Below are 14,980 nucleotides of genomic sequence, written 5' to 3'. Positions count from 1 at the left end.
CCCCCTGTTCACGCAGCGTTGGTCAGGCCCTCTCTGGATTTCCCCATGGCTCACTGCACAGGTCCTGTCCATGAAGGGCAGCTCTCCTGTTTGGGTCATCTGACCTATTACCTATTGTCTTACAGGAGCACAGTTCTGTTCCTAAGGGATGTTTGAACTTCCTGCTGCACATGTAGATAACGTCAGGGCCGTGAAGGTGGCAGAATAGCTGGAACCAAGCAGGACGTGCCTGCAGGCTCCTCTGTTATGATCCACCAGATAAGTTTGTCCTGCGGCCTAGGGATTTGTGCAACGTGGCACGGCCCGAAGGCCATGCTGCAGGCACACCACAGACCTGTGTATATAAATTACGGATTGCATTGGTAACATACGGGCTTCTCAGTCCCTAAGCACAAGGCCCAAGAAAGAAGACATGGCCTGTTTGAGATCACCATCTCCTCGAATGCCGTGTTTTCTGCAAGGCTCCCAAGACACGGCCCCCTCTCTTCCTCCTCTCTGGGTTTGGCAGGGAAGGTGAGGAAGCTTTGCTGATACCTTGTGAGTGAAGTCTCTCATTAGAGGTGTGTGTATAATGTATATATAGATATATGTCCTTGACACAGCTGTGTCAGCACAGAAGGACCGCGACCTCGCAGGGCGTGAGGCCGAGCCACCACCGAGCTGAGCTTTGTGTGCTTCGGAGGACAGGCCTGCGTGCCACACGGAGCAGCTGCGCTACTGGGAGGAGTTTCCTGTATGGTTGAATAAATCTCATTTTTCCGCCAACGAAGCGCTATCATCCTTTTCAAACTTACAAGAAGGCTTCAGAGAGGTTGTCCAATTATTACGTTTTTTTAACCGGAAACCTGTAACAGCCCTCACTCCCCATCTAAGGTAGTGCTGCTAAGGGCAGGCTGGTAAAGACGTGCCATTATGTGGTAGCAACCTTGGTCAAACCATTTTTTTCCCTTTCCTCCTACATCACCCTGAGCCAGCAGAGCCTGGGGAGTGTGCTCCGCCATCGGCCGTGGGTGGAGCCCCCGTCTGCAGGAACAGAAACAGAAAGGAGGACACCACTGAAGGAACGGAGCAGAGCCGGAGGGTTCACGGGGAGAGGAGAAGCCATGTATGAGAAAAAACTGAGAGGGTAAAAAAAAAATAATCGCTGACCAAAAGAAAAACGCCCCAGCTTCAGCTCTGTGTCATTGCTGCTCCAACCCAAGGGGACCCCGCGCTGTGTGGCCCAGGGGCTTGCTTTTTGTCTGTGCAAAGTCTCTGCCTTGCTTGGGGAAGGGCGAGGGTGGTACTGGTGCCAGCATACCTGACTGGGAGACCTGGTCCCCAGTGTCACTGCAGCGGGCCGGGGGTAGCACCGAACTCTGAGCCTGGCAAGGAAGTTCCTGCCAGCGTAAAACTGTCATGGGAGCCATAAAACGTCCAGGAACAAAAAGTGCTGATAAAAATGAGCGGAAGATGGGGTGGGTTGGGGACAGGCTACGGCAGGAGCTGGCTCACCCCAACGCTGGGCAGCAAGAGAATCCAAAAGTGCCTCTTCCCTGCTCGACTGTTTTGAGGTCTTGAAAATGGCTGTTGTGCCACGAAATAAACAGGAAGTGTCAGACCAGACATTCTCTGTCCAATAGAAGGAAAAAACAATACTTTTAATGCACAGTTCAGTAAAGAAGTGCATGAGCTGTTCAAATGTTTAGCCATGGAGGAAAAACGTGGATTAAAGAAGTTTTGACACACCTATGCTTGTACAGTTTAGATATTGTCATTATTACTGTTATTATCTTGCAATGAGCAGAATTTTAAATAGTTTCTAATAAGCGTGACAGGAAGGAAGGAAAATTATTAAATATCTATAATGGTGCAGTGTATTACACAAAGTTTTAGTAAAGGAGAGATGAGTTTTAGGAGCCGTTTTCATAAAATTAGTCCATTTTAAAACAAACTCATTGCATTCCTGTCCAAGTTAAGGATGATGGGACAATGGAAAAGGTATAACTAACACATTTTAGAAGATATTTGTCATCAGTCAATACATCTTTAAGGTTTAATGCACATTTACATAGCAGTGGCATATTAATAGAAAAGAAAATAAAGCCTAAAGTTATGTTGGCTGTCATCCCTCTGCCATTTTCTCCCCTAACTCCTCTAAACATTTTTCTGTGCAATTCACCTTTCAAATACTCAGTCTTTACAGTTGGTGTATTTCTCTCCAGCTCTTAAATTCTGAAAAGGTTACAAGTTCACCTTCATGAGACCGATGCACCAAATTTAGTAAGAACACTAAAAAAGTTTTAGGATTTTTTATTTTTTCTTTTTTTGCTAACTTGTAATTTTATCTCTTATTTGTATCAAGGAACCATTTTTTTGAGTTAGGCTCCATGTGTATATGTCTACCGTATGTAACAATACTGAACAGCAAGGACTGTTTGTGATAGTTATAAAAATAAAAAAAATCAAAGTGATTGCATGGCTTTGGGCAATTATCTGTAAACTCACAGCTTATTTTAAGTATTTTCTTATCTGGTTTGGGGAGAAAAAGGAATAGGTGCTGGGATTCTGTATATATTCTGTAGTGTGGAATGTTTTAATGATGTTTTTCAAATTTCTTGTCTGTCCTTCTGTTAGAGCTGTTTAAATTTACAATTAATCCATTATCTAAAAAATAGCAAGTTATATCTGTAGCAGATATTTATAAGAATGCAGATTTTTGTTTCTATTGCGTTGATGACACAATCGATTCCACTTGGCTTAACACGTCTTTCAGGTGGCTATATCTTGAAGATTAGTGTAGTGCAAGTCTGTTCTAAAGAAATAGCTTTATGTCCCTGAAAATACGCACACAACACCCACTGCAATAGCTTATCCACAGTGCAATATTTTATGGTCAAGATACAGGCAAGAGGATGCTTAAGACCAATTTAAGTAAGACCTGGAAATTTTAACTTGTCTGTATGTTATAGTCGGATGGCAACAACTACAGATACCTTTGAACAAGTCAGATCTCTGTAATCTATTGTAACATTGCTTTTCAAAACAGTAAAGATAGCCTCTGTAAGAATTAGATGAACTGGTTGGGCTTGAGTGTTGGGAGTTAAATGTATTTTCTTCGGTAAACTTCAACCACGGTCACTATATTTCCTGTATACACACGCACACCCACACACAGAGAAAAAATATATCTCTTTTAGCAGCTCAAATGAGAAAAAATAAAAATTAAGCCCATGCTTCACTTTTGTCTCTCTCTGTTGTTTTTTTCAACAACATACTAAAGGAATTAAGTATAATAAAAAAAGTTATTCCTGTACCAGAATTAAACAGTTGGTGACATTTACATTTGCTACATTTACATAAATTCAATAGAAAGTCTGATAAAGAAATCTGCATGTACAGTTTCTGTGGTTTATATACACAGAGATTACATGGAGAAAATAAACAGAGATAAGCTCTGCCATTTATAAACTGATTTACGTACATATGTGTGTTAATGTATAAGAGGCTGGAATGAGGAAGGAGACAGGGTAAGAAGACAAAGCCTTCCGACTGACTCAGGTAAATGAGATGCTTTTTTACAGAGGCGATGAGTCCTGCAGCTAGAGAATATGTGACACTTGATCTGCAAGATTTCATTTGTCCTTAGTTCAGCTAGTGGGGTTGTTGTGTTTGGGTTTTTTTTTGTTATTGGTGGGTGCTACAGGCTTGTTACTTCTCTGCTAAGAGTCTGTCCTAGATTTATTCTGAATTACTCTAATGTGAAAAAAAATATTTATGGAGTGCGTTCTCAAATATATCTCTATATAAAGCAATTGTACAAAGGCTAAAGTGCTAATGGTGACTTTGTATATTATTTATGTGTCATGGATAATTACTGATATAAAGAATACCTTCACAACCAACACTGGCAGTCTTTTATGGTTACTTAATTGACAATATTTAGAGGTCTGTTCTGAGCTGAGTAGATCTGGATCTAAGAGATGGACCATCTATCAGAGAATGTCATTCTTGGGAGCGGCATCTTTTTGTATAGAGCAGTTCTTTTTCCTTCTCTCATGTAGGATTGTGCTGACTGTGCTAATCCTTATGAAAATACAAACAGCAAGAGAATCCAATAAGGATTATTGGATTAATTATGAAATTATATTAAATATATAATTCAATATAAAAATATATTTAAATTAAATATATTATATTTAAATAATTACATATAAATTAATAAATATATTAAACATAATTTCATAATTTACCAGTGATTTTATTTTCTTTCTTTTTTTTTTTTTTTTAGTTTTTACAAAATTCACAACAGCTGCCTACATTGAAAACAGCTGCCTACATTGAAAACAGCTACACAGGAGGCGTGGAAAAATGTCTGGCACATGAAAATGTATTGAAAGCTTTTAGAAATACTTACGCTGATGAGGAAGAGGACAGGGAGGGGAGAGGATGTGAAAGTTCTTCAGGCAGTTGCGAAGGGAGGATCAGGTGGTTCAGGGCTTGGTTCCTTTCCCCTGCTGTGGTGCCTACCATTTTCCATGCATTGCTCTCTTGTGTATTGCCCGTCTCAGTTGTCTCTCTCCCCCTTTTTTCTGTACTGGAGAAGTACTGAAAACAAAGTTGTAACCAGTGATTCCTTGAAGTTTCTCTTCTGTTTCAGCATGTATATATCTAAGAAGGCTTTAAAGCATCATTTTGACCCCCGTAAGACTCCACAGGACACATACCTACTATGCAGACTGCAGTGGGGTGAGACTGGCAGGCCTTGGATACACTGGGTCAAAAAGGACCATTGCCATGCTGAAGTCTACTTCCTGGAGAAGATCTTACAGATCAGAAGATCCAATGATTATGTCAACTGTTCCATGACCTGGTACTTGTCCTGGAGCCCTTGTGCAGACTGCTGCCTTAAAATACTGAATTTCTTAGGGAGGCACTCATATGTGAGCATAGATATATACGTAGCACGTCTTTATCACATAGAAGATGAAAGAAACCGCCAAGGTCTGAAGACCCTTGTGAGCCTGGAGGTCGTAACCATTGCTGTCATGGAAATTGAAGGCAAGGTTTCCTTTCCTCTGGGGGACTGGGGAGGGGTGGACTGGTGAGCTCTGTGCATGAATGAATCTAGTTGCTTCTGGGCCCGGCGTCCTGCCCACCTTCTTTGGGGGCACATTCATCACCATTCAGTGACTGAGTGTCGCATCCCAAAAAAGATGTTCAAATACTGCAGGAGTAGCGGGACAGGAGTCAGCAACCAGACCTGTATGAAAAGTCTCCCTTGATTAGAGACATCATTTTTCTGTTGCTCCTGACGGAATGGAAGATAGGGTGTTTCTCTCTTGGCCTAGGGGACTAAATACAGCTGCTGGGATAAGGCTGGCTGAAGGGGCCCTCTGCTGGTAAAAAAGCCCAGAGAGAATGGCATTGGTTCCAAATATGGAGTGGACAGAATCCATCAGCTGGCCTGTCCATGACCAAGCTGTCTCTGTGTCATGGGCATCAGGAAGAGTCTTGTTCCCTGAGCTTGTCTAGTTTCTGAATAAACTCAGGTTCATCATCTTGCTTCCATTTCTCCAGATTATAATTACTGTTGGGAAACCTTTATCCAAGAAGGTGCTGTGGATGATTACTGGACTGTGGGCTTTCAATCAAAGATAACTAAGAATCGTTTGAAGCTCAAGAACGTCTTTAAGGTTTGTAGACTCTGAGGGATAGGGGGAATCACATGAAATGATTTGCAATATGGGGTCACTGAATTGTAAAGTATAGGAAAGAAGCTGTTCATATCTAGTTGGAGTTTAAAGAGTGATGCTTTTGGAAAAAGTAATCATAGGAACTGTCCTGTCTGGTTGGGAGACAAGCATTGTGGATTTCCTTCTATCGTATTACCAAGCAAAGGCTAAGAGTGTAGCTTTTTTCCTTCAGGCTCCAGAGTGGGAAATCCCTTGATTGTCAGCTGGAATTCCAGTCTCATCCCAGAAACCATCCACCAGATTCCTTTCTAATCTGGATCTGAACATGGGTTTCTGTTCAGCAAATGATGCTACTCAGCCACTTTCTGTCAATATCTGCAGTGGTCCGACATCCCCTCCCAGTCACTAGGCCCCTTCCAGATTTGATTCAGCAACTTCCCTGGCTGATCTGAAGGTTACAGTTTCTGTGAGATGAGAAAAGCTGTTCAAAAGAGAAAGTCTGGGAAAATCCAACCTTTGTTTTTGTTTTGTGCCAGACCTCCTGAAAGGTAGGAGAGAGAAGAGTGAATGTGTACACCAACAGTGCTGAAAGTTTGTGCCCCGAGAGACAAGAGACCCTGCTTGAATGAACAGGTCCACATCCTTGGCCTAAAAGGATCGTGTAAAAAAAAATAATAAAAAAATCTAGCAAAACTAATATAAGTTCTGCAACATTTTGATTTCAATGTATTAGTGTTTTCTGACAAATACTATTTTTAGTGAAACAGAGTGGAAGGAATCTATGGCTAAGTGGGTCATTGAACGTCTGGGAAATCCATTTTATATGGCATCTGTGGAAAAAAATTATTCTGGGCTATTACAAGTAATAGACTTCTCCTGCTATGTCCATTTCAAATCATAGCAAGTCCAAAGTGCAATTGTTAAAGGATCTAAATGTCATATTTTTATTTTCATTTCAGGATCTTCCATTTGTAGAATCATAGAATTATAGAATATCTCAAGTTGGAAGGGACCCAGAAGGATCATTGAATCCAACTCTGTGCTCCTTGCAGGACTACCTGAAATGAAACCATATGACTAAAACCGTCATCCAGATGCTCCTCGAACTGTGACAGACTTGGTGCTGTGACCGCTTCCCTGGGGAGCCTGTTCAGTGACAGATCACCCTCTCAGTAAAGAACCTTTTCCGAATATCCAAGCTGAACTTCCCCTGATGCAGCTTCATTCCATTTCCTCCTGTCACTAGTCACCAGAGAGAGGAGATCAGCACCAGGATTACCCCATCCCAGGTGGAGAATCTGGCACTTGCTCTTGTTAAATTTCATACGGTTGGCGATTGCTCAGCTCTTGATTCTACCCAGATCTCTCTGTAAGTTCTCTCTACCCTTCAGGGAGTCCACAGCTGATCATTAGCAAACTTACTTTATGTACATTCGATTCCTGTGTCCAGATAATTTATAAAAACATTCAAGAGAACCGTCCCTAAAACTGAGCCCCAGGGAACACCACTGGTGACTGGTCGCCAGCCTGATGTAACCCCATTTACTATAACCCTTTGAGCCCAACCCATCAGCCAAATGCTCACCCAATGTGTTATGGACTTGTCTAGCTGTGTGCTGGACATTTCATCCAGACGGATACTGTAAGAGACAGTATCAAAAGCCTTGTTAAAATCCAAAACCGCCACATCTACTGGCTTCCCTTGGTAACCTTGGATGGGTGACCTTGTCATAAAAGGAAATTAAATTGGTTAAGCAGGACTTTCCCCTCATGAACCCGTGCTGGCTATGACCACTGACTGTGTTGTCTCTCAAGTGGTTTTCAATAATTCCCAGAATAACCTTCTCCATAATTTTACCAGGCACTGAAATGATACTGACAGGCCTGTAATTACCAGGGTCTTCCTTCTTACCCTTCTTGAGAACTGGGACAACATTTGCCAGCTTTCAGCCAACTGGGACCTCTCCAGACTCCCAAGACCGTTGGAAAATAATGGAGAGAGGTGCCATGGTAACATTGGGCAGCTCATTCAGTACCCTGGGATGAATCCCATTGGGCCCCACAGATTTATGTGCATCCAGCTGGAGTAGCAATTCTCAAACAAGTTCAGGGTCGGCTGGGAGTTTATCATCCCCCAGTTATGGTCTTCCAACACAGTGCTCTGGGGGTACCAGGGCCCATCATCTGTGTGGAAGACAGAGGTGAAGAATGCATTAAGTGTAAGACAGGACCAATGTTATCTCTGGTCCTCTGCTACGAGATTTCACCCATAGAAGATGGCCATCTGCCTTACTGCTTGTATGTAGAAGATAACAATCATTAAATGTTGCTAACATTCCCCAGTTTCTAAAAGCCACCAATATCCTGGGTAGACAGCTTGTCACTGGGAGTCTTAAGTATATTGGACAGTGTTAAATATCCCTGATGAGAAATTTCTGGATGTGGAAATGGAGGCAGGTAGTAGCCAGAATGGGGAACAGTGTCCTAGGCCCAATACCCTGCTAACATTGTTCTTCCTCTGATGTGGCCCAGTGGTGCACAGGCTGATGGCAAAAAGGTGCTTAAAGAGGACTGATAACACCCAAACAGTTGATTAATTCACTGTAACTTACTTATCTGAGGCATTTTGACAAGAACAGGCTATTTCCTTGACTCTTGAAAAATTAATTTCTGGCAAGAGAAGGTCAAGGTGCCACAAGGAACATCTCTGGAGACTTGCTGTCCTCTCAGCTAGCCTTGTCTGCCTCATGCTGCAAGAGGAAAAGTGAACCTAAAAACACAGAAAATGCCCCATCAGGGCAGACATTGTATCTAGTATTGTCAGGAGAAGATGTTTTTTAGGGAGAACAGACAAGCCTGGACACTGTCTGTGGTTCATTATGACCCAGTCACAGTACCTCAATACCCGCAATGACTGTGGTTGGGAACCCTGCATCTTTAGTGTCTGTTTATGGACTTGGCACCACAAATTTTTCACATCTCTTTAATCTGTCCTGCTATCTGTGTCCACAGTTTACTGGGGCAGCAGATTCTGGAAGTTCACAGCTTGCCATGTAAATAAGTACTTGTCCGTGTTTTAAACCGATCAACTAATCACAATAAGTGTCAGTTCTTGCTATACTAATGTCTCATCATTAGTCACTGAAACGCTTGTCTGCATTTGAAAGACTGGGCTAGCCTAGAGAATTTTCCACTGGCTCGGTGGGAGCTGTAACGTGTAACTGACAGCGGCACTTGATCTTAAGAGCAACTTAAAAAATCCACGGACACTCCATTCAACAGAAGCAAATCCTCCATCCACCAAGTGGTGTGACTGTGGAATGGTAATTACAGTATTCATGGTCATTGTATTTCAGGAGGTCCACTCAGCTGGCTGAAAGAAGTGAGAAAGTATTTTTATCTGTAGGCCTGTCCTGGAACTGGACCACTAGATGTATCCACTGGAAACTCCTTGAAAAGCAAGGCACATTAGGCTGCGCAGAGAATTGTAGGAATGCAGCTGTATCCCCTGCAGTAGCCAAGCTGGATTGTTTGCTCCCCTCTCTGGTCGTTTGCTCCCCTGTACTGTGCAGAGGTACTGTGCCATCAGTACCAAGTGCTTGGAAAATAGAACCTCTCTCCGTCCCCATTCCCGATGCTAGGTTATTTCTGCAAGACTAGGATAAATATTCGTTTACTTGTACCCATTTTAATCATTAAACTCTAAAGCTATGATTGGGCCCGATTCTTCTCTTATTTGTATTGCTAATCTTTTAACATAGCCAACATAGTTACTCAGAGTTTTGGACCAGTCTAACCTAAAGAGAATTTGGCTTATGGAAACTAAGAGATGACAACCTGTAACTTACAAAACGGCAGCACTCGATTAAGTGATGTCCACTTTGGTAGATGTGTCCTCTTGTTTAGATATGGTTCTTTATATCTTACAAGTTCAGGAGATGATGCTTTCAAGCTGGTTTTAAGGAGGCAGAAAAAATTGATCGCACAAGTTGTTATGGGGGGAAGAGAAACACAGACAATTTGAAGCTGCTAAGCTCAATTTATGAAGTGGACTAAGCATCCCCTGTCAATCTCTACTGCTGAAGGTCTTTGTACGTAGCTGTTAGCACAGGCTGTCAATCAAACAAGATCACAGTATACCTTACCAGCAGCTTTGGGGATGGTCCTGTCACGTGTTGATCCCCCACCCATGCCAAGGCTCATTATGCTTACTTCTTGTTTACATTGTCCTGTAGGCCTTGGCTTACCACGCTCAGCCCCTGTTTGGATTGTAACCAGCTCTTGGCCAAAGCAAGGCTGTGCCATTCCTATGTCACAAGCAAGGAAGAACCCCCAGATTGTTTTCACAATAAAAACTGAAGGCAATTATTATGGTATGTGTCTCTCAGGGCCCTGAGGACATTAAAAAAACCTTAGTTGCCTTGACTACCCTCACCTGCGGCTTCCACTGGCACATTGCCCATAGATGGCCCAGGAGCTCCATTTAAGCTCAGGCTTGTGCTATTACAGAATCACAGAATGGTTCGGGTTGGAAGGGACCTTAAAGACCATCTAGTTCCAACCCCCAGCCATGGGCAGGGACACCTCCCACTAGACCAGGCTGCTCAAAGCCCCGTCCACCCTGGCCTTGAACACTTCCAGGGATGGGGCATCCTCAACTTCCCTGGGCAGCCTGTTCCAGTGCCTCACCACCCTCACAGTAAAGAATTTTTTCCTGATATCCAATCTAAATCTCCCCTCTTTCAGTTTGAGGCTGTTACCCCATGTCCTGTCGTTACACTCCCTGATAAAGAGTCCCTCCCCATCCTTCCTGTAGGCCCCCTTCAGGTACTAGAAGGCTGCTATAAGGTCTCCTTCGAGCCTTCTCTTCTCCAGGGTGAACAACCCCAACTCTCTCAACCTGTACTCATAGGAGAGGTGCTCCAGCCCCCTGATCATCTTCGTGGCCCTCTGCTGGACCCGTTCCAACAGGTCCATGTCCTTCTTGTGCTGAGGACTCCAGAGCTGGATGCAGTACTCCAGGTGGGGTCTCACCAGAGCAGAGTAGAAGGGCAGAACCACCTCCCTCGACCTGCTGGCCATGCTTCTTTTGATGGAGCCCAGGATGCGGTTGGCTTTCTGGGCTGCAAGTCCACATTGCCTGCTCATGTTGAGCTTCTCATCCACCAGGATCCCCGAGTCCTTCTCCTCAGGGCTGTTCTCAGTCCATTCTCTGCCCAACCTGTATTTGTGCCTGGGATTGCCATGACCCAGGTGCAGGACCTTGCACCTGGCCTCATGGAACTTCATGAGGTTTGCACGGGCCCACCTCTCAAGCCTGTCAGGGTCCCTCTGGATGGCATCCCTTCCCTCCAGCGTGTCGACTGCACCACACAGCTTGGTGACGTCGGCAAACCTGCTGAGAGTGCACTCAATCCCACTGTCCATGTCACCAACAAAAATGTTAAACAGCACTGGTCCCAGTACTGACCCCTGAGGAATGCCACTCGTCACTGGTTTCCATGTGGACATTGAGCCATTGACTGCAACCCTTTGAGTGCGACCATCTAGCCAGTTCCTTATCCACTGAGTGGTCCATCCGTCAAACCCATGCTTTTCCAATTTGGAGACCAGGATGTCGTGCAGGACAGTGTCAAACACTTTGCATGAGTCCAGGTAGATGAGATCAGTTGCTCTCCCCTTGTCTACCAGTGCTGTGGCAACATCATAGAAGGCCACCAAATTTGTCAGGCATGATTTGCCTTTGGTGAAGCCATGTTGGTTGTCACCAATCACCTCCTTATTTTCTATGTGCCTTAGCAGAGTTTCCAGGAGGATCTGCTCCATGATCTTGCCAGGCACAGAGGTGAGACTGACCAGTCTGTAATTCCCTGGGTCATCCTTTTTTCCCTTTTTGAAAATGGGGGTTATGTTTCCCCTTTTCCAATCAGTGTGAACTTCACCAGACTTCCACAACTTTTCAAATATAATGGAAAGCGGCTTGGCGACTTCATCTGCCAGCTCCCTCAGGACCCGTGGATGGATTTCATCCAGTCCCATGGACTTATGCACCTTCAGGTTCCTCAGATGGTCCCAAACCTGATCTTCTCCTACAGTGGACGGTTCTTCATTCTTATAGACCCTGCCTTTGCATCCTGCAACTTGGGTGGTGTGGTTGGAGCCCTTGCCAGTGAAGACTGAGGCGAAAAAGTCATTCAGCATCTCAGCCTTCTCCATATCCTGGGTGACCAGGTCTCCTGTCTCCTTCCTGAGAGGGCCCACATCTTCCCTAGTCTTGCCTTTACCCCTGACGTACTTAGAGAAGTTTTTCTTGTTATTCTTGATGCCCTTAGCCAGATTTAATTCTATCTATCTGGGCTTTAGCTTGCCTAATCTGGTTCCTGGTTGCTCGGACAGTTTCTCTGTATTCCACCCAGTCAACCCATCCTTGCTTCCACCCTCTGTAGGCCTCCTTTTTGCTTTTGAGCTTGTCCAGGAGCTCTTTGTTAATCCACGCAGGCCTCCTGGCATTTTTAACTGACTTCTTCATTCTTGGGATGCACCGCTCCTGAGCTTGGAGGAGGTGATCCTTGAATACTAATGAGCTCTCTTGGGCCCCTCTTCCCTCCAGTACTTTTTCCCATGTTATCCTGCCAAGCGGGTCCCTCAAGAGGCCAAAGTCTGCTCTCTTGAAGTCCATGGTAGTGAGCTTGCTGTGTGCTCTCCTTGCTGCCTGAAGGATCTTGAATTCTACAATTTCGTGATCACTGCAGCCGAGGCTGCACTTGGCACCAGCCCCTCCGTGTTGGTAAGGACAAGGTCCAGCATAGTTCCTCTCCTTGTTGGCTCCTCTACCATTTGAAGAAGAAAGTTGTCATCGACACATTCCAAGAATTTCCTGGATTTCTTGTGCACCGCTGTGTTGTCCTTCCAACAGATATCAGGGTGGTTTAAGTCCCCCATGATGACCATGGTCTGTGAATGCGATGCCGCTCCTGTCTGAGGGGGGCCTCATCCACTCTGTCATCCTGGTCAGGTGGCCTGTAGCAGACCCCTACCGTAATGTCCCCTGCCCCTGCGTTCCCTTTAATCTTGACCCATAAGCTCTCAGTTGGGTCTCCATCCACCCCCAGGTGGAGCTCCATGGACTCCAGCCGTTCACTGACATAGAGGGCAACACCCCCTCCTCGTCTTCCCAGCCTGTCCTTCCTGAAGAGTCGGTATCCGTCCATTCCAACGCTCCAATCATAAGAGCTATCCCACGACGCCTCTGTGGTGCCAATAAGATTGTAGCCCTGGAGACGTGCGCACATCTCCAACTTTTCTTGCTTATTTCCCATGCTGCGTGCATTTGCGTAAAGGCATTTCAGCTGGGTGCCCAATGAAGCTGTCTCACTGGCTGGAGCGTTTGCTTTTCCTTCATGCTGCTCTTCAGGTGGTCTTCCTCTGGGGTGTTTTATCTGTGACTCTCCGGTTCCTATCTCCTCAGGAGCCCCTGGCTCGTCCCCATAAGACTTCGAGTGTGCTGCAGCGTACCCAGCACATCTCGGAGCAACAGGTTGAGGGCCTTCACTACTGACCCACCCCTCAGACCTCGGATCATCATCCCTTGGCTTGTCAAGAGCAAGCCAGTTAGCATCCCCCTCCTGCAACAAGCCTAGGTTAAAGCCCAGTCAATGAGCCCCACTAGCTCATGAGCAAACACCCACTTCTCCCATTCAGAAAGATGAGCCCTGTTCGATGCCAGAAAGCCTGGTGCCATGTAGGTCATCCCATTGTCAAAAACCCAAAACTGTGGCGGTGACACCAGCCATGGAGCCATGTGTTGATAGATCGCACACGTCTGTTTCTTACAGTGTCCCTGCCTGTAACTGGGAGAACAGAAGAAAAGATAACCTGTGCCCCGGACTCCCTTATTAACCTTCCCAAGGCGCCCTTCCTGAGCTATGGCGTAGGTGTGCTTGTCTCCATCTCTCACAGCCATGCTTATGTCCATACCCATGGCCAGCCATGGATCTTGTTGATCTGTTTCCTGACCTGTGAACTGATTTTCTGGGTTGACCCCAGATGAGACTGGGTTGTCTCATCTCTATGGACCAGCCTGATGATCACAGTGTCTGTATGTTGTCATCACAGAACCTGATCCTGACCTGAGGATTTACTTCCTAGCTTGACCTAGGACCTAAGAGCTGCCTCGTCAGCATGCCTGAGAACCTGGATTCTTCATTGATCGTGGCTGCTAGCCCTGGGCCTGCCCTACTCTCCTCTTATGGCTACACTGGGAGGGGCCCTGGCTAGCAAGGCTCTTTCATTGCTGGCTGCTTTATCTTGCTTGGCTTAATTTCTCATCCTTTAGGGAGTAGCTGGCCCTTGCTGCTCCCTGACAGTGTCTGGCAAGAGCTGCTGTGACTTGGTCACAGAAAACAGCAGCTCTGGACACCTGGTCAGTTGTCTGGATTCTGCTTATCTATAATACTATGATGAAATTTTTATTTCAAGCCATTCTTTTTGAGTCACATTTGCCCAGTGAATCAGTCTGTGGTCAAACAGTAAGCAAGAGACCTCACATTCTGTTCGGTTATCCCCAGTGTGTGTGTGTGGAGGAGAGCAAGGAAATGAAATACAGAATGCTGTATCTGATGTAATAGTAAAAATAAACATGCAAAATGAGACTTGTTATGCCAAATATCAATGAGCTGAGCAATATTTCTCAATAGTAATTTAGAAACCAGAAGTTGCCTCTCTTGAACTGGCAGAGACAAAAGCCAAGTCATGAAACAGGAGAATACTCTTGTTGTTGCCATGGCTGGCTGGAGCACTGCCATTTAACCATGTGGCACATGCATGTGAGTCTGGGAAAAAGATCTGGGAACTGAGGGGTGACATTCTGTACTTGGGTGTCTTGTAGTTCTCAGGTACAGAGAAACAGAAGGGCCTGAATCCAGTCTGAAGTGTTACCCTGTTGCGTGAAACGGGGCCAAGCGGTTTTGGCAGAAGATAAACCCCCTTACGTTCTAACACTCCTCACCGAGGTGGGAGGCCAGGTGCGGCTAGGTTTAAATTCTGAGTGATGCCCAATTCAGCACCATCAGTCCAATCACGTTTAATATGTATTAAACTATTACGATTTGGATACACTAATAGTGGACTGCACCTTCAGTCTAGTCGTGCTCCTGAACTAGCACGGCCACTCTCGAGTCTTTGGTCGCGTTCAGTGAGAAAGCTAAACGACCAGCTACTTAAACAGTGCAGTTTATTTAAACAACGGATATACAGGTTCTTTAGGATTGCCGGTGATAAATACACTGTCTGCAAAGCACGTGCAA

General features: G+C 45.1%; 1 protein-coding gene across 3 annotated transcripts; it reads left to right on the top strand.

The window, feature by feature from the left end:
• The first annotated feature begins 861 nt into the window (after positions 1–861).
• On the top strand, positions 862–9,378 carry LOC134525662 (C->U-editing enzyme APOBEC-1-like). Of its 3 annotated transcripts, XM_063356741.1 has the most exons (5): positions 862–1,126; positions 4,271–4,369; positions 4,640–5,040; positions 5,560–5,675; positions 6,635–9,378. In XM_063356741.1, exons 2-5 carry the CDS (start codon positions 4,362–4,364, stop codon positions 6,656–6,658), a joined length of 549 nt encoding a protein of 182 aa, XP_063212811.1. In that variant the 5' UTR covers positions 862–1,126; positions 4,271–4,361; the 3' UTR covers positions 6,659–9,378. The 3 variants fall into 3 exon arrangements, with proteins under 3 accessions (XP_063212811.1, XP_063212802.1, XP_063212794.1); XM_063356732.1 differs by lacking the exon at positions 4,271–4,369; XM_063356724.1 differs by lacking the exon at positions 6,635–9,378 and adding an exon at positions 6,212–6,592 and having other exon boundaries at positions 4,271–5,040.
• Positions 9,379–14,980: the final 5,602 nt, after the last annotated feature.

Source organism: Chroicocephalus ridibundus, chromosome 1 (assembly GCF_963924245.1).
Source record: "Chroicocephalus ridibundus chromosome 1, bChrRid1.1, whole genome shotgun sequence".
In the NCBI taxonomy this organism is placed as follows: domain Eukaryota; kingdom Metazoa; phylum Chordata; class Aves; order Charadriiformes; family Laridae; genus Chroicocephalus; species Chroicocephalus ridibundus.
The sequence above is the reverse complement of the archived record's forward strand: the minus strand, read 5'-3'. Positions and strand labels throughout refer to the sequence as shown.